The 24,647-nt window shown below is 53.9% G+C and overlaps 1 protein-coding gene across 1 annotated transcript; it reads left to right on the forward strand.

The window, feature by feature from the left end:
- The first annotated feature begins 366 nt into the window (after positions 1-366).
- RGS14 (regulator of G protein signaling 14) lies at positions 367-14,031 on the forward strand. Its single transcript, XM_040446230.1, has 15 exons — positions 367-631; positions 7,575-7,596; positions 7,753-7,931; positions 8,286-8,378; positions 8,463-8,606; positions 9,030-9,173; positions 9,291-9,402; positions 9,702-9,814; positions 10,307-10,510; positions 12,111-12,187; positions 12,413-12,539; positions 12,622-12,703; positions 12,805-12,851; positions 12,931-13,045; positions 13,305-14,031. Exons 1-15 carry the CDS (start codon positions 587-589, stop codon positions 13,505-13,507), a joined length of 1,707 nt encoding a protein of 568 aa, XP_040302164.1. The 5' UTR covers positions 367-586; the 3' UTR covers positions 13,508-14,031.
- Positions 14,032-24,647: the final 10,616 nt, after the last annotated feature.

The raw sequence follows: 24,647 nt of genomic DNA on the forward strand, positions 1-24,647 counted from the left end.
ACACAACTGCCTGGGGGAGGGGTGTTGAGTGTGCACATGCCTGGCACACAGCAGGGGTGAGATAAGTGTGTCCTGAGTAAAATGTGTGCATACCTGGTGCACACGTACACATGTCCACAGAAGCCCCTGTCAGGGTGCAAAAAGTTGACTAAGGGTGTGAGCACACACTTCTGTGTGCCCAGACATGAACTTGGAGCTCCCTTGGCTGGGCCAGACCAGGCTGGGCCACTTCCTGGACACATACAGGCCTCTGGCAATGTGTTGGTGACAGTGTGGGGCACTGCTAAGAGTGCATTGTGGCATGTGTGTGTGCGCATGTGAACGTGTGTGTGTGTGTGTGTGTGCATGTAGGAAGAGGCGTGCGCTCACTTAGACCTTGCTTCTTTCTGTGGTTCGGTTTCTATAGAGACACTTCCTGTGGCAGAGAAAAGAGGTAGTGAGCTGGTGTTTCAGGATGTGAAGGCCCACAGGAGCGGAGCTGGGCTCTCTCTGTTGCCTGCCTGCCACCGTGCAAGCTTTGGCCGGGGCTGCCCACAGTCCCCATGGTGGGCACTCCTCACGGCAGGGACTCGTGAACAGCAACGGCATGCCGGGGAAGCCCAAGCACCTGGGCGTCCCCAACGGGCGCATGGTGAGTGTGGGCTCCAGGCCAGGCCCGGGGGAGGGGGTGGGCACACCCAGGGTGGAGCCCAGGAGGCACACCCGGCAGGGTTGGGGAAGAGCCTGCATGCTGCTAGTGGGCGGGAGAAGTTGGGTACAGACAGGAGCAGGTAGTAGGACCTGGTGCCCTTCCTGTAGGACCTTCCAGATGGCCCTGCTGGGGACCTAAGGCAACCTCGGGCATGACAGCAGAGTACAGTGGTCACAGGCTTCTGGTACCCACTGCTCCCTCTCCTGCCACTTTGGCACCATCTGGGCTGGGAGACCTAGCATGGCCCTTGACCCCTGCACACACTCCCAGAGGCCCAGGCCTCCACATCTCACTTAGCCTCAGCCTTCCCCTACTCATCCCATGTCCTGATGCCCAAAGTCAGGTAAGGGGCAACCTTCAAGTGGGTCACTGCCCTTTAGCTAGACCTGCTCCAGAGGCTTCATGCCAGAACTAGTAGTCTTTGGGCAGCCTGGGATGGGTCAGTAGGCTCAGGCCAGCTTGGTACATCTTGTCTTTTCTATTCCTGGGCTACCGGGAAGGGTGGGAGTAGCTGGGCACTAGGATGCCTTAGCTATTACTGCTGCCCCACCCCCTGAAGCCTCTCCCTGGCTGCTTGGCCTCCAAATCAGAGCTTCCCTCGGACAGTCCAGCTTCTTTATTCATTCAGCTAATGGGGCAGGCTGTACTAGGCCTTTCCTCCCTAGGATACCAGCCCACTTGGCAGAACCCCATCTCCAGGAAGGCCAGACGGTGTCCTAGCCTCCAACCTAGCCCCAGCCTAGGACTATGGGACAAGGCCAATGGGTCTAGAGAGACCTGGATTCCACTCTTGGCTGTGTGTCTCTTACTAGGGGTCCTCTCTGACCCATACTAGGGTCCTCTCTGACTCTCAGTATCTTCACCTATAAAATGAGGAAATTGGAACAGATCTTAAAGTCATCTTGTTGAGATGACTAAGTAGAATGATGAATATGAGGCCCTTGACCCATTGTGGGGGCCCCATAAATGTCAGCCCCATGCCTCCCTTCACTCTCAGTACCTCTTCATGGATCCCCTGCCTCACTCAGGAACTGAGGTTTTACCCTCCTAATTCCCTACTAATTCCTAAGGCTTTTCTCCACCTCTCCTTTGTCTAGTGTCTCCTTGTTGCCCAGCCCCAGGCTAGCTTGGTGGGAGAGAGGCAAACCCCTCCAAGCTGACCCAGTCCCCACCTCACTGTCTCTGCCATCGACCTAACTTTGAAAGTTCAAGAACCTACGGTCCTCTCACTCCAACCCAGAGACATGACACTAGGGTATGCAGGCCAAGGACACTGGGCCACTCCCATGACCACCCCAGATGGGGTGGGTTGGTGCTGGGTTGGTGCTTTTGAGCAGTGCCCAGGACTTCAGGGCAACTGAGGATGCCCAGGGACAGACCCTGCCTCTGCCCCTGCCACATCAGCCCATGGCTTCTCTACCCAAAAGTCATTCAGAGCAGGGAGGGCACCCACTGCCCCCAACCCTGGAAAGCTCATAGATGCCCTGGCTCCTTGCAGCAACCTTCACACACAGGTTTATCTTTGCTCTTCCTGGGCCTGTTCTGAACTCTCCCTGTCACCTGTTGAAATCCTGAGGGTCACAGATTGGCTTCTTGATGGCCATTGGTCAGCTTTCTAAGACCATGCTCAACTGTCATGGGAGGGGTGGACAGGCATCAGCATCTGTGGCACAGCACTTATGGACCAGGAGTCAGGCTCCTTCCATGAGTAACCTCTCGAGGGAGGTTCAGAGGAGCAACTGACATGCTGAAGGCAGCCAGCAGGTAGAGGGGCCTGCATCTGAACCCAGACTATCTGACTCAATGCCTTTGCTCTCCCACCTCCCAGAACGGCCTGGCTCTGTCCTCCCCCTCTTCCCCCTGCAACCACCCCCACCCACTGCTGCCATCACTCCCTGCTGAGGCAGCTTCATTTGTGAGCCTCGGCTTTCTGCCACTCAGCTTGTCAGGCAGTTGCAATGAAACCTGTCACTTAGAGATGGCTCCCAGCCCCCTCCCAGAGACATCATTACACAACCCCAATTGCCACTTCATTTGTTCATGCAGTCATTCATTCAGCAACCCCTCCATAGGTCTGCTCTATGCTGGCCCTGTCCTAGGCACTGAAGACCCAAACCCATCATCCTAGCCCCTGCCCTCAAGCAGCTCCCAGTCTGGCAAGGCACAAAAGACGTGGGTACAAATACCAGAAGAGAATTCAGATTTGGGTAAGAGCCATGGGCCCAGGGTAGAGAAAGCTTGAGAAGGACCCGAGGAGGGAGAACTGACTTCTTGTCTCATTTTGTGCATCGTAGTAGGAAGCTCTTGAAAGGATATGCCATCTGGAGGAGGGGATGGCATGGGGAAGCATCTGGATGTGGGGAAACACAGGGTGTTTGTACAGGGACATGGCCTAAGGGGAAGCTGGGCCTAAAGCCTGGAGAGGAGGGGTTATCATATCCTGTCACTCTCAGGGAGCCCAGGTAGTCATCCCATCTGGGGAGACCTGCAAGGCAGAGCCTACTGTAACTCTGTCTGTATTCTTGGCATCCAGCTCAGGGCTAGGGTTCAGCTCCACAGGATCGGCTCAGGCTGAAGGGGCCAGGCACCCAGGGTTCTCTGTGCACATACCCAGAGAGGATCTTGGGGCCTCCGTTTCCCCAACTAGGATGAAATGAGATGATGGTACAGAGTGCCCAGCACAGAAGATGCTAAATAATTCGCCCCTTCCTTTGAGGTCTGACCGCTACAGAGGGCAGAGTTCAAGAGGACCCCCTGGGCTCTTTACCCCTGATTGACTTTGCCCACCTGTGTCCAAAGGGCTAAGGCCCTGGGCCTGCCAGCTCCCCTGGTACATCTCCTGCCCACCCAGGGAGGCAGCTTAGTGGAGGAAATAACTCAGGCTCCAGAGTCAGGCACACCTGCATTTTAACTTCAGCTCAGCCCCTTCCCCACTGTGTGAGTTCTTTGGGCCTAGGTTTCCTCGTCTGTAAAATGGGGGTAGTAATACCTGCCACGCAGGATAAGGATTTGAGGATAGAGTGAGTGAGAACATGGATGTGTATTGTCCGAGAGTGCCTGCCACACAAGTGGAGCTCAGAAATGTTGCTCCTCCACACTCACCTTAGTATTCTTAGATACCAGCGGTTCTGCCAAGCTTAAGAAAAAAAATTATGGCAAACTGAGGCCTGACCATGGGTCAGAGTTTCACCTTCCACCACACCCTTCCTCATCCTTTCTTCCCCTTTTCTCCCATTCACTCACCACTTCTCAGGCAAGTCGGGGTGAGGCAAGGCAGGCCCTACTCAGCACAACTTCCCTAAGCCTAGCAGCCTGGGCAGGTGGGAGCCCTGGTCAGCAGAGCTCCTGACGGCCCCATGCCAGTGACTTTCACACACTCGCTCACCCTTCCTAGCAGCCCCAAGGAGTTGGAAATGCCGAGCCCCCTTCTACCCAGGGGGAAACCGAGGTCCAGAGGAAGACGTTGCTTGCCTTTGAGTGGCTGACCTGAAATTGAACTCTATCCTAACTCCCTCCCACCTCTGGATCTCTCTCCCTACCCCATCTCAGACCCAACTATGCATATCAACAACCAGTGGGGCAAGAGGGGCCGAGAAGCATGACTTGCCGGCCACAGATATGGGGCGTTCAGAGGTAAAGGATCCTTGCCGAAGGAGGTGCTGGGGCCTCATGGGATGGCAGAGGAGGACTGCTAAGGTCCTGATGGCTGCTTCCTAGCACCAGAGCAAGGAGGGTGCTTCATGGGAGGGAGTTCAGGTTGGCTCCCTCTGTAAACCAGACCTGCCCTCTAGGAGCTACCAAATGATAAGGAGAGAGGCCTAGCCGTGGGTGGACAGCAGTGTGGTAGGCAGGAGGATTCAGGGAAACTGGTGGTGTTTGTAGGTGACTGATGTCAGCGAGTAGAGATCGGGAGAGCAGTCAGTTCAGTGAGGGGAGCAGGAGCAGACGCCCAGCAAGAGAAAGCAGTGAAGCAGGAAGCAGGAGTGTGAAGGGGTGTGGGGAACCTAGAAAAGTTTGATAAAGTGTAGGGCGCAGTGAGAAGGAGGGAAGTGGGGGAGGCTGAAGGGATTCATTAGTCAGGCCCCGGGCTGCGCTTCGACTGTTAACACAGCAGCTGCTCCACTTCCCAGGGCAGGGAGCTTGGCCCCACCTGAGAGCCAGTCCCACCTAAAGACACACACAGGCAATTCCACACAAGGTCAAGAATAAAACAAAATAGGAGTGTGGGCTGGCTTCTGCCCCAGGCGCCTTTACCCAGTCTGTAACTCCAGGCCTGCCGCAGCAGCAGTGGGGGCTCTGAGCTAGTGCGTGGATCTGAGTCCCAGGACGGAGGGCAGGCCAGAGAGAGGCCAGTGGCGAGGAGTGGGGGACGGTAGGGGGGCAAGAGGTGGCCATGCGGCCACCCCAGAGGGGAAGGCAGGATGGTTCCAAAAGACCCATGCAAAGGGTGGTGAGAGCAGCCCTGAGGGTGGCAAAGCTGCAGAGCAGTTGAGGCTGGCACGTGTGGCATGAGTAGGGCTGCCAGGAAAGGAAGGAGCAAGCTGGAGGTTACCCTGGGTTTCAACTCGTCCTCCTCATGCAACCCAGGAATTGGGACTTTCTCTGGCAGTCCCTGGAGCTGACCCGGAAGAAGGGAAGAAGCCATCACATGGGGGGTGCAGAGGCAGGAGGGCGAGGGCTGGGGCGGGTCAGGAGAGGGCGCCCCTCTCCTGGTAAGCCCCCAGGAGGGGCTTGGTACGCTGGCCAATGGGCTCGGCGCTCGGCCCGGCCACGCTCTGATACTGTGCTAACTTTCCTCTCCAGTAACGTCTCACCTCCACATTCTAGGTGTGAGATGAGGCTTAGGGAGGAGCCCGAGGGCGTAAGAGTAAAAAAGAGCAGAGCTGGGATTTGACTCTGAGTCTGACAGGCCCCAACACCTGTGCTCCATAGCAGGGCTAGCAAACTCAAAGTGGAGCATGGTCAAGACTAATGTAACAGCAGCAATAACAGTAATGTTCCATGAAAGTTTACTACATATCAGATAGTGTCCTGAGTTCCTTATCTATATATTTAACTTATTTAATCACAGGAATCTTTTGAAATCAGAAGTATTTGCCCCATTTCTGCAGAGAAAGAAATTGAGGCACAGAGAGGTGAAGTGCCTTGTGCAAGGTCACACAGCACAAATTGAACTCAGGTGGTCTGGAGCAGCACTTGCCTCCATAAGTAACATGAATGTGGCAAACTGGCCTCAGAGACCTCTGAACAGAGCATGAGCCCCTTGTAGGGAAGGCAGTTGCTATTCAATGCCAGCCAAAGTTGTCATGCTGGGGAGAAGCTCTGGGTAGCTGAAGCATCACAGGAGTTTATGTAAAACTCCTGATTTTTAAATGTGGGAAACACCTTTAAACTTAAAAAGAAAAAAAGTCTGAGAGCCAAGATATTAATTATGTACTAACATATTTGCAGGCCAGCTCTGGCTCACAGATATGGAACCTGAGTGTTCCCAGGTGAGAGTGGGGAGCACAGAGGGAGATCCCAGATAGGAGGGCAGGGAGAGGCTTCCTGGGAGAGATGTTTGTAGACCTGTTTCCAGTGGGGATGTAACAAAGGGACAGGTGGTCCCTGTGACAGGACTAGTGGGAAGAGGATGTGAGAGAGAGAAAGGGAAGGGGGGATGATCAGGCCCTGGTGCTAGGAGCCCAGGTAGTGGGAAGAAAGACAGGATGTAGGGAAACTGTTTTGGTGCCTTGCTCTGGTAGTGGCAGAGGTGGCTTCTCCTTGGGACTGGCTGAGTTCAAAGGGCTTGTGGGACATTTGGGCAGAGATGTTAGCAGGAAGTTGGCTATGTGGGTTTGGATCTGGGGAGATGTGGGAGAGGGAAAGGCAGAGTCAGGGAGGGGTGGAGGCCATCTTGTGTGGGTAGGAGATGAGGAGGAAACTGGAGGAGCTGCTAGGAAGGTAGGAAGACCAAGGGAAACCACTGCAAGAGTCATTTTGAAAGGAGAGTTTTTCTATTTCACTAATGGTTGGATTCCCAGAGAAGTCAGAGTTGTACGTGGGGGGTGGGGGGGGGAGGATGAAGTTGGTCTCTGCAGCAATGCTACTCAAAATGTGGTCCATGGACCAGTGCATCAGCATTGCCTGAGAACTTGTTAGAAATGGAGAGCCTCAGACCCCATCCTGGACCTACAGAGCCAGAATCTCTGGAGGTGGTTTCCTACTGGCCATTTTAATACACACTAGAGTTTGAGAATGACTGCTTTACATTCTAAAATTGCATCCTGATCCCAGCCCAAGATGGGGTGGGGCCCATGGTCTCTCAGGGTCTTCCTCTCCAAGAGGAAACAGTTGCAACAAAGAGATCACTGGCTTCAGAGACACCTTTCCTTCCTCAAAGACACCAGCAAACATTGATACAGCACTTGCCACATGCTGGCCACTGTTCTCAGTGCTGGAAATGTATTAAACTGATTTGATCCTCACAATAGTCCCAGAAGGTAAGTTACTATTATTATCACCATCTCCTATTACAGATGCAAACAAACAAGTAACGAGTTACTCAGCTAGTAAATGGCAGAGACAAGATTCAAAGTCTGTGCTGATCCTCACCATGCTGTACATCTGGGCTTACCCAGCAAGTGCTGAGGGAGGAGGGAACCAGGGGCAAATGGAAAGTAACTGGCATAAATTCCAGCACACAGTGGTTGGCACATGATGGAAGGGGAGCCGGGAGTAGCCTGAGCAAAATGCTGAGCAAGCAGTGACCTCACTGGGAATGCCCAGCATGGCCCCCCAGGGAGAGGAAAACAAGCTCCAGTCCTGGGGCCTGAGCCCAGAGCTGTCCCTTGAGAATCTACCCCGGGCTCTGCTCTGACTATCTACCTTGGGTCTCTTGTAGGTTCTGGCTGTCTCAGATGGAGGTAAGTGACAGAGGCCTGACTGGGGTGGGGGAGGGTATGTGGAAAAGGGTGGGGACACCTCTTGGTATCTTTCCTGGGAAAATACCTACTGATGGGGTTGGGCCAAGGGCTGGGGAAGGCCACAAAGCTCACCACCATTTGTCTATCCACCTACAGAGCTGAGCAGCACAGCAGGGCCCCAGGGCCAGGGTGATGGCCGAGGAAGCTCTCTCAGTATCCACAGCCTCCCCAGTGGCCCCAGCAGCCCCTTCTCCACCGAGGAGCAGCCTGTGGCCAGCTGGGGCCTGTCCTTTGAGCGGCTGCTGCAGGACCCTCTGGGGCTGGCATATTTCACTGTAAGCCCTGGGATGGGATAGGGAGGGCAGATGGCAGTGGCCACCAGGTGGGGGGCGGGGGTAGGGTGGCCGGCATGGGAGAGGATATGGATGGAGCTTCAAGCTGGCCAGAGTGGAATTCCTGTGTCAGCTGCCTCATCCAGCCTTTCTTTGGCATCTTCTTCCTTTTCTCTCAGCAGGGAACTTGTCTCTGCCTCCCATTTCCTCTCTGTGCCTTCTGATCTGGCCCCATCTGTCTGTCTGGCCCTATCTGTCTGATTTGGCCTCTTGGCCCTATCTCTATCCCAATCTCTTTGACCGCATCCCCTGACTGGGTCTCTGTGTCTCTGCCTGCCTCTTCCTTCTGTGCACCAGGAGTTCCTGAAGAAGGAGTTCAGTGCTGAGAATGTAACTTTCTGGAAGGCCTGTGAGCGCTTCCAGCAGATCCCTGCCAGCGACACCCAGCAGGTGGGGGAAAAGTCGAGCTGGGCAGAGTGGTGGGACCAGAGCCTGGGTCATGCCCCTGACCTTCACCTGTCCCTCCTGCAACAGCTCGCTCAGGAGGCCCGCCACATCTACCGGGAGTTCCTGTCCAGCCAGGCACTGAGCCCAGTGAACATAGACCGGCAGGCTTGGCTAGGCGAGGAGGTGCTGGCAGAGCCTCGACCGGACATGTTCCGGGAACAGCAGCTCCAGGTGAGTGTTCCCAGGGGCCTCGGTTTGGGATTAGGGGGAGTGGCCTTGGAAGAAAGGACAAGAGGTGGGACTAGATCCAGGGGCGAAGCCCCGTTGTCAGGGGTGGGATGGGGTTGGAGTTGCCTACGGAGAGGAGCAAATGTGGATTTGGATGCCCGCACCAAAGTAAAATGCAGGGGCAGGGCGCGGGTCAGAGGGTGGTACCAGAGGCTACGGTGGAGCAGGGTCTAGGGGCGGTGGAGCCTAGCAGAGGTCGAGGCGGGGCCAAGAGTAGGCACTGGGCTAGATCAAGGAGTTGCGTGGGAGGGGCTAAGGTCTCAGGTGCTAGGTTGGGGACCCAGCTAACCTTGAGGACAGGGCCAGGTAAGCTGGGGGCAAGTCGAGCGCCCCCTTCGGCTCACCGCCCCGGCGCGGGTCCCGCAGATCTTCAACTTGATGAAGTTCGACAGCTATGCGCGCTTCGTCAAGTCCCCGCTGTACCGCGAATGTCTCCTGGCGGAGGCCGAGGGACGCCCCCTGCGGGAACCTGGCTCCTCCAGCCCCGGCAGCCCCGACTCCACCAGGAAGGTGCGGACGAGGGGCAGTGGGAAGCAGTGGGCCGGGCGCAGATCTGTAGGGTTGTGTCCACGGTCTGCACGTAGGCTGGGGTCCGGCCCTGAGCCAGCGCCTTTCCTCCACCCGCAGAAACCGAAGCTGAAGCCCGGGAAGTCGCTGCCGCTGGGCGTGGAGGAGTTGGGGCACCAGCCTTCTGCTGAGGGCTCTGGCGGCCGCCCGCTCCGCAAGTCCTTCCGCAAGGGTGAGGGTCGGAGGCCACAGACAAGTCAGGGTGGGAGCTTGGGCAAGCTTTGAGAATGCCCCCTTCCTCCTATTTGTAAATCTGTGAAAACCGAAATACCCTGTGACCACCACGTTCCCTCGGTGGTTCGGTTTCCAGACTAGAGCCCTGAAGTTTGGGAAGCCCCCTCAGTACCAACGCTTCCGTGGCCCCAAGCCGCGTTAGACCCCTGCGGGAGGTCTCCAGCGGGGTCCACCTGGCGGTGGAGAAGGGGGTATAGGGAGGAGGGGCTGTTCTGCTCACTGCTCCGTCTCCTCTAGAACTGGCAGGCGGGGCCCCAAACTCAGCCTTGCGCAGAGAGTCCCAGGGCTCCCTCAACTCGTCTGCCAGTCTGGACCTCGGCTTCCTTGCCTTTGTCAGCAGCAAATCTGAGGTGAGCGGCCTGCTGGGGGGGGGACAACGTGCAGGCTAGGGCCACTATTCATGCCCCTTTGTGTGGCCACCATCATTCCTAGTCATGGTTCCTACTTACATCTTCCTGCTACCAATCCCTTAGCCTCCTCACTTTCTTCCTGTCCTCACCACAATGGGCCCCATGCATGGCATGGTGTACATTCCCTTTGTGTGTGTGTGTGTGTGTGTGTGTGTGTGCACGTGTGGGCGCCCAGGTGTACACAGCAGATGTGTGGGGGTCAGTGGGAGGATCTGTCTCTGGGTGTCCTTACACCTGGCATACATATGAGCATATGTTACACACATGTGAGCATACATATGTTCCTGTAGGAGTATCTTTGACTGCCTAAAAGTGTGCCCGTAGGCATGTGTGTGCATGTGTGCACCCCGGTGGGCTTACCTGCCTGTGTAACTCTCTGCATGTCCCTGAATATGTACACATGACCTTCCTTCCACCCCTGTCCTGAATCAGAGCCACAGGAAAAGCCTTGGGAGCACAGAAGGTGAGAGCGAAAGCAGACCAGGGAAGTACTGCTGCGTGTACCTGCCCGATGGCACAGCCTCCTTGGCCCTGGCCCGACCTGGCCTCACCATCCGTGCCATGCTGGCAGGCATCTGTGAGAAACGAGGTCTCTCTCTACCTGACATCAAAGTCTACCTGGTGGGCAATGAGCAGGTGTGGACTTGGCCTGGTCCCCAACTCTAACTATCTTCCTGATCCCAACCCCATTCCTATCTGTGCTCAGCTATGACCTCCACCCCAGTTCCATCCCCATCCTCACCCCCTTCCTAATTCCAATCCTCAACACAACCCTGCCCCGTCCCCCATGCTCAGCTCCAAATCAACCCAGCACCAACTCCTCAAACTCAGACTTTCACTCTCATCCCATGAAAGTTCTTTCCCCACCCCATTCCCCTCCTGGTTTCCAGCTTTACCATTATCTTCACTGTGATGCTCTGGGGAGGGAGAGTAGGGGAGAACCACTGCCAGAGCTGGGTTTCCCCCATGACCCCCAGAGTCCCTACTGACCATCTTTGAAAGGCCATCAGGGGCACTCAAATGCACCTAGCCCACAAAAAAAGTTTTCTTGAGGTGCAAACTAGAATTAAGCTTTACAGAGGAATGTGGGGGGAAATGTACTTTAAAACAAATCATCCAGTAAGAAGGGTTCGAAGAAAGAATGCTGCATTCCAGGGAGACCCTATAGGATTTCATTCTCCCAGACAAGGCCTAAGGCCCTGCCAGGTAGGTGAGCAGAGGGACCCAGACCTGAGCTCTGTCCTCCAGGTCCACAGGCTGGCGGTAAGCCAGGCAGGATGTGATCAGGGAAGAGGAGCCAAAGCCTCAGAGAGTTTCTAGGGAAAAGTAAGCTTTTCTGGCTGGCTCCGGGAAGACTTCACGAAAGAGGCAGCTGTTGATGAGGGGAGGATAAGGATGGGGAGGAGTTTGCCTGGCAGAACTGTCAGGAAAAGACATTCCCAGCCGAAGGAACAACTTAAGTGAAGTCTGGATGTGAATAAGAAGTGCAGGGCAAGTTCAGGGGCCTGGAGAGTGGGACTGTGAGGGCAGTAGTGGGAGGATCTCTGCCTACTCAGGCCACCCGGGGAAGACTCTGAAGCCCAGATGGGCCTTCTCATCTGCCGAATATAACTCCCCACCCACACTCCACCTGTCCCTGCAGCAGAGCACAGGCCTTCCCTGGAAGAGGCTGCCTCCCTGCCCTGGGCTGGTGCAGGCAGTGGGACCTACATGGGCAGTAGTCACTACCTACTGTTTATGTACCTACTGTGTGTCAGGACAAGTGTCAAAAAAGGGACAAGGTCTGGGTGGCTGATCAAAGGTGGGTGGTGAGGGAGGAAATGCATCCATGGATTTCACATGCCTGAGACAAAAGTGGGCAGCCATCCAGGAAGTGGGTCCTGGACTGGCCTGGCCCAACAAGAGGCAGCTCCATAATCCAGGACCTAAGCCTGCTCCATATCCAAGCAGCCTCATTACCATTTCGTGCTCATCCCACCCCCATGTTTCCCATAACTCCGTTTCTTTTCCAAGGCTGTCCAACCTTCTTGCCACCCTTCTCCCTGGCTAGGCTCCGACTCAGCCAGGTGTCTTATTCCATCCACATCGCTATCGCTCACCTGCCCATCGCCTTTCCCTCTGACCCGTAGGGATCCCCAGTGGGGGCCATGGGTGGAAGTGAGGTGGTTCCTTCGGACCCTGGGGATCGTTAGGGGTGCGGAGGGAGGGACTCTGAGACCCTGACTGGCATCCGCAGAAGGCTCTGGTCCTGGATCAGGACTGCACCGTGTTGGCGGACCAGGAAGTGCGGCTGGAGAACAGGATCACCTTCGAGTGAGTGCCCCTCCTCCCAGGCTTGGGTCCCAGTTCTGGCTGCTGTACTCCCTCTCAGGTCCTGTCCCTAGTGCTAACCGCGTCCCGGGGACTGAGGTCCCACCCCCAAGTTGTCCCACCCCACCCTAGTTTAGGCTCCGCCCCCTCCTGGGCCTCGTCCGGGATGGGTTGGGGTAGAGGCGGGGTCGGCTCTCCGCGGTTCCGCAGCGCTAGGGTCCCGTGCAGGCTCGAGTTGGCGGCGCTGGATCGCGTGGTGCGGATCTCCGCCAAGCCCACCAAGCGACTGCAGGAGGCGCTGCAGCCCATTCTGACGAAGCACGGCCTGAGCCCGCAGCAGGTGGCACTGTGCCTGGTGAGCTGGGGGACAGCAGGGCAGAGGAGGGACAGCGGGGAACGGGCTGCCTGTCCTGCAGGCTGCTGACCTGTTCCCACAGCCAGGCGAGAAGCAGCCGCTGGATCTGGGGAAGCTAGTGAGCTCGGTGGCAGCCCAGAGACTGGTTTTGGACATTCTCCCAGGTAGAGAACCAAGGCCTTGGGGCTTGGTCCCTGGAAATGACCCTGGCCCAGAAGGGGTCCAGGTGGGAGGCAAACAGTAAGGGTGGCCCTCTCTGCCATAGGGGTGAAGACTCCTGAAGCTGGAGACACAGCCCCGTGCCGCAGCCAGGTGAGTGAGAGTAAGGGCTCCCTCTTCTGCCTACTGCACCTCCCCTCCCAGTTGTGGCTCTGACTCCACATTCTCGCAGGGCGGCCAGCCTAGAACTCAGAACAAGGCCACCCATCCCTCTTCACTGTCCCTCAACTCGATGGCCCAGGCAACCAGTAGTATCACTGGGAAGCGGCAGACCTGTGACATTGAAGGTACTTCGGGGATGGTGGGAACTAGAGACCAAAAGGGTTGGGGACCATTGAGGGTGGGTGGTACCAGAGAAGCTTGATCTGAGGCTTGATGTTATTGGGGCTGGAACAATGTCCATTGGGGTTGGAGGACCAGAGGGCCTGAAGGGTGGGAGGGGGGCATTTGGGGAGGCTGTGGTCATAATAAGGGCAGTAGAACAGTGGTGGGCTAGCATAGGCAGGTCTGCACTGGTGGGCTTCTTGACTCTGTGGTCACCCCTAGGCCTAGTGGAGCTGCTGAATCGGGTGCAGAGCAGCGGGGCCAATGACCAGAGGGGCCTTCTGCGCAAAGAGGACCTGGTGCTTCCAGAATTTCTGCAGCTGCCTGTCCAGGGGCCCAACTCCCAGGAGGCCCCACCACAGACTGAATCAGAGGTCCAACCCAAGGGGGACCCCTTGGACTCCACTGCCCACTCAGCCCTCTGACAGCTGCCCAACAGTCCAGGCCGGCTGCATGGCACCTGGCGGGCCAAGCATGCCATGGGCCCGCTCTGCATGCCCTGTCTGTGCCATGAGTGTTCCTGGCCACTTCCTGTCACGGGCAGGCCCGCAGGAAGAGCCAGAAGAGGGCGGAGAGTGGGCTCAGAGGAGCCGCACCCCACAGCTGCCACCACTTGGTCCCTTATAGGTTCACTCATCCATCCCTTGCTGCCAGGCCACTGAGGGGAGGTGGGCCTAACCTCTCTGGTGCAGGCATGTCCAGCACAGAAGGATGGCATTGGCAGTGCCAGCCTCCTCACCCTGTGCTAAGCCTCAGCAAGGAGCAGGAGGAGGGGCTGGCCCCTCCTCAGGGAGCTGGTATGAGTAAGGCCTGGAGGTGCAGGCGGGAAGCCCCTCCCACTACTCACATAGGCTCTGCTGGACATATGGATTTTGCAGTTGGCTTGGGGCAACTGGGTTTGTCCTGGATGTATGATATTGTTATTATAATAGTAATTATTATTCTCCCATGAGGTGTGTTCCTTGTATACCAGTCTACCCTGTGTGCCCCCCCCCCAAGCCATACTGCCTCTGTCACCAGGGTCAGTGCCAGGAAGCCCTTGGGGACCTCAAGACGTGCCCCCTGACTTCCTGTTGTCAGACTCTCTCTTCCTGACTGCACAGAGTATTGGGGTGTGAATATGAGAGACAGAGACAGGGAGGAAAGGAGGAAGGGCGGGGGGGGGGGGGCAAAGGGAGGGAAGGGAAGACACTTCTGGGGAGCCATGCCTCTGCCACCTGTCATCGCACTGTTCCTCAGTGTCTGGATCTGAATAGAGTACAGCATCTGGCTATTGTCCTCTGCTTCTACTGGGACTGAGTGTGTCTCTGCAGACATGGCTGTGGGCTTCTTCGGATGCGTTAGAGCCTTGTAGAGGATACTGGGTGTTGTGGTGGGAGCAGGTTCTGTCCCTTGTCTGCTTTGGCTGGGTGCCCATCCCTGTCCCTAGGTAGCCCACATAGGGAGAGAGAGTGGGGAGGACCTCCCAGAAGGAGGGCCCAGCTTGTGGGCAGAGAAGCCAGACTCAATCCCAGTGCTGCTGAGACAAACAAGGGGACATGGGAACCTTGAGGGGACACCTCCTGACCACCTCAGACAGGTAAAACTCTCTTCCGAACCACTCCAGTTCTTTGTGCTTGCTGTCCCGTTTGTCAGGAACTACCCCCCACCCCCACACCCCCTATCATGGCACCTCATCCTTGAAATTCCTGAGGGAAATCAGTGGGGTTTGCTGACCCAACGTGCCTTTCTTCAGAAGTCTAACCCAAGCCTTTCTTGGGGGACTTCAGCCCTCTACCCCCACTGCCCATTTTCTTTGTCTGGGCTGGCCAGACCCTCTAGCTGCTGGGGTGGGCTCATGACCCAGGCCTGGTCAATCAGAATTTGGTGCAGGGATGATCTTCTGACCCCAGTGAAAATGACAGTCCTTGTCCTTTACCCTTTCCTAGGGATTTGAACAGAGGATACACAGGGAGAGAACCTGCATGTGAATCAAACAAATGCAGGAGAGCAGGACTGAGAGATAGAGGGAGATTCCAAAATTTCCCTGAATTTCTAAAGTCAACCACCCCTAGACATTCTCATTTAGGCAAGCCAACACATTCTTTCCATGTGTATGTGCTTGTGACTCTGAGTGGGTTTTCTGAGACCTGCAACCACAAAAGTCTTGCTTCATTGAAGATCTCAGCTTGAACACCTCAGTGGAGCCTTCCCTGGTCACTTGAAGCTGTGGTCTAAATGTTTGTGTTCCCCTCCCCCCAAATTCATATGTTGAAATCCCAGCCCTAAGGTGATGGTATTAGGAGGTGGAACATTTGCGATGTGCTTGGTCATGAAGGTGGAGCCCTCGTGAGTGGGGTTAGTGTGCTTATAAAAGAGACCCCAGAGAGCTCCCCCACCCCTTCCACCCTGTGAGGACACAGCAAGAAGTTGGCTGTCTACAACCTGGAAGAGGGCTCTCACAGACACCGAATATGCTGACCCCCTGATCTTGGACTTCCAGCCTCTAGAACTGTGAGAAATAAATTTTTGGGTAAGCCACGCAGTCTCTGGTATTTTTGTTATAGCAGTCCAAATGGACTGACACCAGATATGAAGTGCTCCCCAACTTTTTTCTCTACCATGCTGTCCAGTTTTCTTCCTTCATAGTGCTAATCCCACTCTGTAATGACCTTATTTACTTATTTACACTTGTTTGCTGACAATATGATAAACATGCCCTGGTGGCAGTGACCTTGTCCATCTTAGTCACTGTTGTTTCCCCCTGGCCTACTGGGCTGACAAATGATTCTGCAGCCTCAGATAGACCAAGTGAAGGAAGCAGGGACAGCAGGGCAGTGGGGGTCCTGGGCAGGGGACTGCAGAGCACACAGTCTTTGGCCAGATGGGGGTAGGGAGACAAACCCATGTCCCTTCCCCAATCGGCTGTGGAACCTCCCCTGCACTTCCTGGGCCCTGGATCTTCTCTCTGTGGGCAGAGACACCCTTCCATGTGCCAGGATAGAGAGGAAGGGACACCAGGTAAGAGAAGGGTATTTTCCTAAAACTGGCAGATCCTTCAGGCAAGCCCCCCCTTCACCCACCCCTGCCCTTCTGAAGCCCCAGCAGGGATACCTATTACTCTTATGGACCAACAAATGTGATTGCCCCATGATAGAGTGGGCCATGGGTCAGGTGGAAGAGCCTCGATAGACATTAGCCCCTGGAGGGGGAGGAACATGCATATCAACTCAGGCCCCCAAGTTAGGCAGACTCCATCCTTTATCTCATTTTTGTCTTCATGACAAAATAGCCTGGTGGGGATGAAACCAAGGCTACAGGAGAGGAAGTGACTAGTCCAGGATCCTGCAAAGAATTTGTTGCTGGAGCTTGACCAGCGCACAGGCTGTCTGACTCAGGGACATACACCAGGGAGGACCCTGATGCTGTAGGAACCCCTTCTGGGAAGCCAGCACCCTCTGGGGGTGGGGTGGGGAAGGATACATTGAGGTGGCTGCTCTGGGGAGAAGAGCATAAAAATTAAAAATGTAGCATCTGACCCCAGCATTACCACCAGAGAATTACTCACTCCCACGTACAGGGTCGCCCTCCCTGCAGGGGTGTCTATGACCTCAAAACTGGCAAACAGCCAAATGTGTGGGGTAACACAAAAGGTGGTAGCGTGTCTGTGTTTTGCAATACCACACAGCAGGTAAAGAATTGGGTACAGCATGTCCTTATGTGGAAAGTTCTCCAAGATGTGTTATTGTTTGGTAAAAGAAAGTAGAGCAATGCACATGACATGATACCTTTGTATAAACCACAAACACAGAGACACATGTATAAGTATATAGGAAGAATAGAGAATGCTCTAGAAAGACGCATGCCAAGCAGATAAAAATGGGGAGGGGACTAGGATTGGGAGGAGTAGTCAAAGGACACTTTCATTTTAGCTTTAATGTTTTTTAAAAGATGCAATTAAAAATAATTATAATATTTATTTATTGTTTAAGCAAGCTCTATTCTCAATGTGGGACTTGAACTCATAACCCTGAGATCATGACTTGTATGCTTTATCCACTGAGCCAGCCAGGCATCCCTAAAGATAGTTATAATAGGGGTACCTGTGTGGCCCAGTCGGTTGAGTGTCTGACTTTGGCTCAGGTCATGATTTCATGGTTCATGAGTTCGAGCCCTGCATTGGGCTTGCTGCTGTCAGTGCAGAGCCCACTTTGGATCCTCTGTCCCCCTCTCTCTCTGCCCCTCCCCTGTTCATGCTCCCTCAAAAATAAATAAAACACTTTTAAAAACTAATAATTCTAAAAACACAAAGAATTTCCCAGGGCCACTTATTTGTCACACTGGGCCACCATCCCTTTCTCCAGAAGGAGAACCAACTCTTCCCTGGGGGCTTCAGCCCACCGGCCACCTTGGCCCACTTTGGCTGGCTGCTGTGTCCCTCTGCCACAATCCCCCAATATGTCCCCTGAAGCTGTCCTGGGCTGAAGGAGACCCAGTTCCCTCCTTCCAGTTCTTGTGCTCTCAGAACCCCTCAAGGTCCTGGGCCCTCACTGCAAAGATGGGGGTCCAGGCCCAGGGGCAAAAGTCACCACCTGGTCAACCCACAGGCCCTTTCAAAGCCACTGCATGGAGCTGGATTCCTTGGTGGTTGGGAAAAGTAGTGGAGTTGCTTCTCCTCCCCCACCAGATGGGAAGACTGGAAGGGAGTTAGCCTATCCACCCAGCACCCAGCGTTAAGGAGGGGAGAAAACACACATCTGTTGACTGCTGTGCAGCTCCAGCACCCCCAGTTTACAGAGGACACAGGCAGAGAGAGATATGACTGCCTGGAGGTGACCTGTGGGACCCAAGACTCTAAGAGAGAAACTTGCTACTTATCTCTGGTCCCTTACACTGTTGACAGTCTTAGACGTAAAGCAGTATGGGATGGGCACAGAGCGAGCACAGAGCACACGGTGACCTGGGTTCTGGGCCGGGGTGGGGGCAGGTAGAGGCACCAGTTCTCACCTGGAGCCCAGCTATAAGTGCTGATGCAGCTGTGGGCGGATTCTTCCAGGGGCAGCCATTCCTACCTCCAAGAGCGAGAGCGAGAGCGCAAGGTGCACCCTGCAGGAGGCCTGGCCTGATGGTCAGGTGACTCCAGTTTCTGGGGGATTAGAGGCTGGAATTTAGCTTCCACAGAGAAAGAAATGCCCAGAGGGGAAGGAACACACACGGTTGGTTATACTGAATCAGAAGCATCCCAGGCCAGGCACAGGCCCATACCGCTACACAAAAACAGGGGGCACTATTGGTGTCCCTGGTGGTCCTGGCGGATCCAAGAGAAACAGAACATGACACGTGTGTGTTTTGTGATTCCTGTGTGGTCCATCTCAGCTCCTATCTGCAGAGAACTGGCTTGGGGATAGAACAGAGGCAGAAAGCCAAGGAGAAGCACCATAGAACCAGCCTCCCACCTCTAGGCCAGCCCAGAATGCTGACTGCCAGAATGAGGCCCTGGCCAGCTAAGAGGGGTGGGCAGCAGTAACCCCACTAGCCAGGTAGGCTACCGTCTTCCAGCCCTTCCTCTGAGGAGTTGATGGAACCCAGCAACCAGACCCAAAACCTGGAGTATGGAGTATGGAACTGGAGCTTGGAACTGGGAGCCCAGACCCAGAGCACAAAGCCTGGAACTGGAACCTGAAGCCCAGACCCAGAAACTGGAGCCAAGAGCCTGAAGTCTAAAAAATTAGAATCTGGAGGGGCACCTGGCTGGCTCAGTGGCTAGAGTGTGAGACTCTTGCTCTCTGGGTTGTAAGTTTGAGCCCCACATTGGGTGTAGAGATTAGTTAAAAATAAAGTTTAAAAAAATAATAATAACAAAATAAGAAGTAGAGTCTGGTATCTGGAATCAGGGGTTGCAGCCCAGAACCTAGAGCCCAATGCCAAGAAGCAGAGTCCCTGCTCTGCTGGATGTCAGATGCCTGAAACTGGAGTCAGGGGACTGGAGCTCAGATCCTGGAGCCCGGAACCCAGAGCTTGCACCTGAGAATTTATGGTACAGGGCCTACAGCTCCAGGCCCAGAACATGGAACTCAGGACCTGAAGCCTAAAGCTAGATCTCAAAGCTTCAGGTCTGGAACCTAGAAGCTGGAGCACGGGACTACCATCTGAGAGTGTGCTGTCCACAACCTCACCCTCAGGCCTGGTCCCTGAGGCCAGCATGAAAGCACAGAGCTGGAACCACATGAGGAAGGGAGCTTCAGGGGAAGAGCTGATTTCTGAGAAAAGCCCAAAGCAACCTCAGCTCTTTTGGCCACAGACTTTGGCCTCATCAGTCAATGAGTGACTGGTGCCTGGGCCACCAGGATTAAACATTACACAGGGCACTTATCCCCCAAACAAGGATGGGGCATCCTCAGGTCAGCTGCCCCTGCCCTGGATCCACGGATCTAATGTAATAGAGCATGGGGCATCCAATCTGGAAAATGGGGATTAGATGGGATAACATCTGCTAGGCAGCTCAGATTGAAGTCCAGACTGTCCAAGACAGGACAAAGTCAAGAGAGCCAGAGAGGGGTTGCTCTGTTTCCTAAGGGGAGGTGGCAGGTGGCCCCTACTATGTCACCCAGCCCATTGGTGATGCCTTGGCCACACATACAGAGAGGATGCACCCGTGTGTGTGTGATGCACACACACGTCTGTGTCTGTGTACAGTGGGGCTGGCCTGAATAATTGGATGGAATATTCACTGCTGTGTCCACAATATGCAGCAGCATGCTGACTCATAGTGGGCTTTTATGTTGGTGGAACAAACATGCTGGTTCAAAGAGGCAGGAGGAGCCCTGTTGTGGGATTATAGTGGTCGCTAGTTCTCTCAGAAAAAGCTAGTTCATGGAGGGATGGTCTGGAATGTTCGTTTTTCTTCCCTTGGTTGTCCTCAAACTTTAGGTCCTGCAGGAAACTTACATGCAGAAAATTGAGTGTATTTAGAGACCAAATGGATCTTAGCCAAGGACTGGAGAAACAGCAGGTTGTGCCAACTTTCACAGCTTGCTCCATTCCCGGACCAAGCACTTGTTCTTGGGATCATTCTCTCCTCTTCTCAGCAGTCATGTCACTCCCAGAGAAATTGTTTTCATTGGCATGATCAAATTCACTATCTGTCAGTCTGTCACATTCACGTTGGCCATACTGTCTCAGCTCCCACCTCCTGCTCATTCCCAACCCCTTGCAAACTGCCCCTGCCCCCAGCACTCTCCCAGAACAGCTTGCCCAGGTCACTACATCTGCTCCGTTCTCACATTACCCAACATCTCTGTGGCATCTGACCTGGCTTATCTTGGTATATCTCTCAAAACTGGGAGACAACCCTGGCTTCTGGGGCATCTGCTTTTCTGTTTTTCTTCCTAATCCCTGTCGTACCTGTCCGTTTCCTCACAGGAGTCCCCCCCCCCTTTTTTTTGCCCTCCCTCAAAGGTGGATGCTCCTCTGGACTCAGCCCTGGGCCCCATCTCTCCTCCATGTGCATATTCTCCCTTGGAGGGTATCATCACAGGCCATGCCTGAGGCCCTTGAGGCAGGCAAGATGCCAAGTCGCTCTGGGCCCCAAGGCCATGACAAGATGCTGGTTTCAAACTGGACAGGTGTGAAAAGAGAGAGGTGACCTAGTCAGAATTGCATCTTGAAAAGATGACTGGCTGCTGTTTTTGGAGACCGGATTGGAGGGCACAAGGGCAGAAGCAGGGAGAACATTCAATGAGAGATGGTGGCCCTGACCAGGGAGGAGGTGAAAGGCTTAGGGAGCTCCCACAGAAGGGAAATTGGGGGTATTGGGTGATGGATGAGTGACAGGAGGTGGAGGTGGAGGACACGTCAAAGAAGCCTGCTCTGTTTCTGGCTCAGATCGATGGACCACATGCTGCTACTGAGGCTGGGAATGTGCAGGAGGCCCTGTTTGGGGTAAGGAGCACGTCGTGTGCTTCAGACTCACAGATCCAACTGCTCACCTCAGACTCAGTCTGTACAGACGGTTCTTGGCATCTTCCCTCCCAAACTGCTCCTCCTCCTGGGTGCCATTTCTCACTGTGAGACACCACCCACCACCCAGGCTCCAGGCCCAGAGGTCTGGGAGAAGCCATGGCCAGAGTGCAGGTGGGCAGACAGGGCAGGAGTCATCATTCAGGGGGACATGCGCAGTCTGTCTCTGACAGGGAAGAGACAGGAGGTGAGCAGGAGGGGAATGAGATGAACAGAGGAGCAGAGTCTTGGTCGCCTTCTCCACTGCTCTTAGAAGTCTCGAAACCCAATCTGGTCAGCTCCCAAGTTTCGGTGCTCTTACCAGCACTTAGCAGCCCCCCCACCAATATACATGGAAGCAGCCACTGTTCATAGCATTTTGTAATTATATCTCTTGCTGCATTTGATTGATAACTGCCTCTTTCACTAAGCCCCAAGCTTTATGCGAGCAGGGAAGGTGGACTTCAAAATTATCAAAGATCCTAGCTTTATTAAAAAGAAGCACCCTTGGGGCACCTGGGTGGCTCAGTCAGTTCAGTTTCCAACTCTTGATTTTGGCTCAGATCATGATCTCACCATTTGTGAGTTTGAGCCCTGAATCTGCGCTGACAGCACGGAGCCTGCTTGGGATTCTCTCTCTCCCTCTCTCTCTGTCCCTCCCTTGCTCTCTCTCTCTCTCAAAATAAATAAAATAAACTTAAAAAAAAAGTATCACCCCTAGTTCATAAGGAACACCTTGGATATAGCTGTTCCTGCTTAGGATCTGACCTAAGGCAGGGGAGAGGAACAGGGCCTATGGTAGAGGTCCCTGGACCCACTGTGGGTTGGGGGGGTGCGGTGTGTGCTTGGATCCAGACAGCCTTTGAGCCCAATATGACTTTAACAGGATTTCTGAGCCTGGGGCGCCTGGGAGGCTCAATCAGTTAAGCGTCAGACTTTGGCTTAGGTCATGATCTCACGGTTTGTGGGTTTGAGCCCCATGTCAGGCTCTGAGCTGAAAGCTCGGAGCCTGGAGCCTGCTTTGGATTCTGTCTCCCTCTCTCTTTCTCCCTTCCCCCACTTACTCTCTGTCTCTCTTTCTCTCAAAAATGAATAAACATTAAAAAATATATTTAAAAAAAAAAACAGGGTTTCTGAGCCAAAGAATGATTCCAACACAAGAACTTAGCAATGATTGCATTTCCCTGGCTCAGCGAAACCCCTCCTATCCATACACGAACCCGTCTTACCCAAATCACTCACTCCAGTTTGGAGAGGTTCCGGGACACACAAATGTTCACTACATAAGTTATGATTCATGACAGGACATGATGCAACTGACACTGAGTATAAGAACACAAGAAAGGGCGCCTGGGTGGCTCAGTCGGTTGAGCGTCTGACTTTGGCTCAGGTCATGATCTCACAGCTCTGTGAGTTCGAGCCCCGCATTGAGCTCTGTGCTGACGGCTCAGAGCCTGGAGCCTGCTTCGGATTCTGTGTCTCCCTCTCTCTCTGCCCCTAACCCGACTCGCATTCTGTCTCTGTCTCTCTCAAAAATAAATAAACATTTAAAAAAATTTATAAAAAGAACACAAGAAAAGTAACATGTGATGGCAGATGGAAAAAGAGTAAGATGCAGTCTTTCATAGACAATAACACTCAAATAGGTTAAAAAGGCATAGAGAAAAGGATGAAAGGCAGTATTGTTACAACAATGTTTCTGAGAAGCAGGATTGTTTTTCTTTTCCTTTTTCTATAAATGAAGACCTTTCTAATAAGCACCAGGTGGCTGATCGCCCCAGTTCTCCATAATCTCCCAGAAAAAGCCATAAGAATGTATGGTTGATTTTCCAAACCATGGCACTTTTTAAGTGAATGGGGACTTTGGGCCAACAGTCATAAGCCAGGACTTGACCAGGCAAACCAGGATTTATGGTCACTCTACCCAAAACCAATCCCAGCTGCATCTCTGCTTCCCACCCCTCCCCAATCCTCTGGGGATTTTGTGGCCTAAACTGACACAGCCACAATGTGGTGGAGCCGGGTGGGATCCAAACCCGGGCTAGCCTCATTCTCTGCTCTTAACCATTCAACAGAAAGTCCATTGTGAACACTACCCAGAGGACAACTCCACAATGCTCTGCAAATTAAGGAAGAACTACTTAACCCTTATGACATTAAAGGGGAACTGTGCAGAAATGTCCATCTACCTTGATAGGAAAGGCTGGGTCTGTGTCACCCTAATAAATGTGAGATATTGAGTAGGACTGTAACTCAGAGGATCCTGAGCGATCAAAGTGCAACTAGTGAGCAAAAGGAGTTGTTGACCTGAAATAGGGCTGAGAATCTAGAGGAGGTGGGGCCATTCCCTTGGTTGGGACACTGCAGCCATCCCAGAGACAGTGAGAAGGGCACAAGAGTGTGAAGAGAATTCACATGCTGAGGGACTCTTCTAGGCACTGAGATGGGTCAGTTAGTTCATTGACTTCAACTCACTGCAAAGGAGGTGCCGATTGCCATTTTACAGGTGAAGTGACTTGCCTCGCACCCCAAGCTGATTCAGGGATTTTAATGACCAGGAGAGAGCTAGCCTTGCCAATCTTGGCTCAGCATAGAGTAGGAACTCAACTCATGTTGTTAGGAATGGATGGATAGACAAGTGGCTGGCTGGCTGGCTGGCTAGGTGGGTGGGTGGGTGGATGGATGGATGGACGGATGGACAGACGAATGGATAATGTTAGACAGGCTACTCAGACAGTTGCCTAAGCTAGATCCTGAATGGAACCCACTATTGCTGGATCTGTTAAATCCCACTCCTTTAGAAGGAAGCTCCCTTCTCATCTATTTTGTGACTCTGGGGCCCCATTCAGGCTCCACAGTCCCAAGAAAGGGAAACAAGCTTCTCAAAGGCTCCCTAAGGGCCCTCTCTGGGTTTCAGGAGTTCTGGCATAGATGTCATAGAATCATCAGCTTCTGAATCTAGATACTCAACTGTCATATATTTCTCCTTTCTCCCACTCTCTTCCTCACCCATTCCACTGCCCAAGTTATCCTGGGATGCATCTTCTCCTCCTCATCCCTCCCCATCTCCACCTGATTCAGACCTCATCATCTCTTCTCTGGACCATCCAGCCTCTTAACTGGCCTTTCTGCTTCCAGAATCACCTCCTTTGACGACAACCACTCCAAAGGGACCATTCTAAAATGAAGACCAGGTCCTTCCTGATCTGGCCATTCTCTCAGATGCATCCTGGATTTGTAGTCATGTACTGAAGACCCTCCCTGACTCAATATTATGCAGCCTTTCTGGGTTTCTCTCTTATTACTTCCTCTATCACATGTTCCCTCTCCTTCAAGTGTCCCCCAAGACCTGCAGACAGACTCACAGACATCCAGATGCATGGCAAGGCTACAGAGCATTTGGGTCACTCCATGTGGTGTCCTGTCAGGCCAAGCATGAGGGGAAGGGGCTGGAGCCATGAAATCCCTGTGGGGACCCTGGGAACAAAGTGCCTGAGTGGCATCAGGGTCTCTGCCTGGGGACAGGAGATGTGTCTGTGCCCTAGCTGGGTCTCTGTCTCTTTCAGCCTAAGTTTCTGTGTAGGGGAA

Source organism: Herpailurus yagouaroundi, unplaced genomic scaffold (assembly GCF_014898765.1).
Source record: "Herpailurus yagouaroundi ecotype Mexico unplaced genomic scaffold, PumYag 29, whole genome shotgun sequence".
In the NCBI taxonomy this organism is placed as follows: domain Eukaryota; kingdom Metazoa; phylum Chordata; class Mammalia; order Carnivora; family Felidae; genus Herpailurus; species Herpailurus yagouaroundi.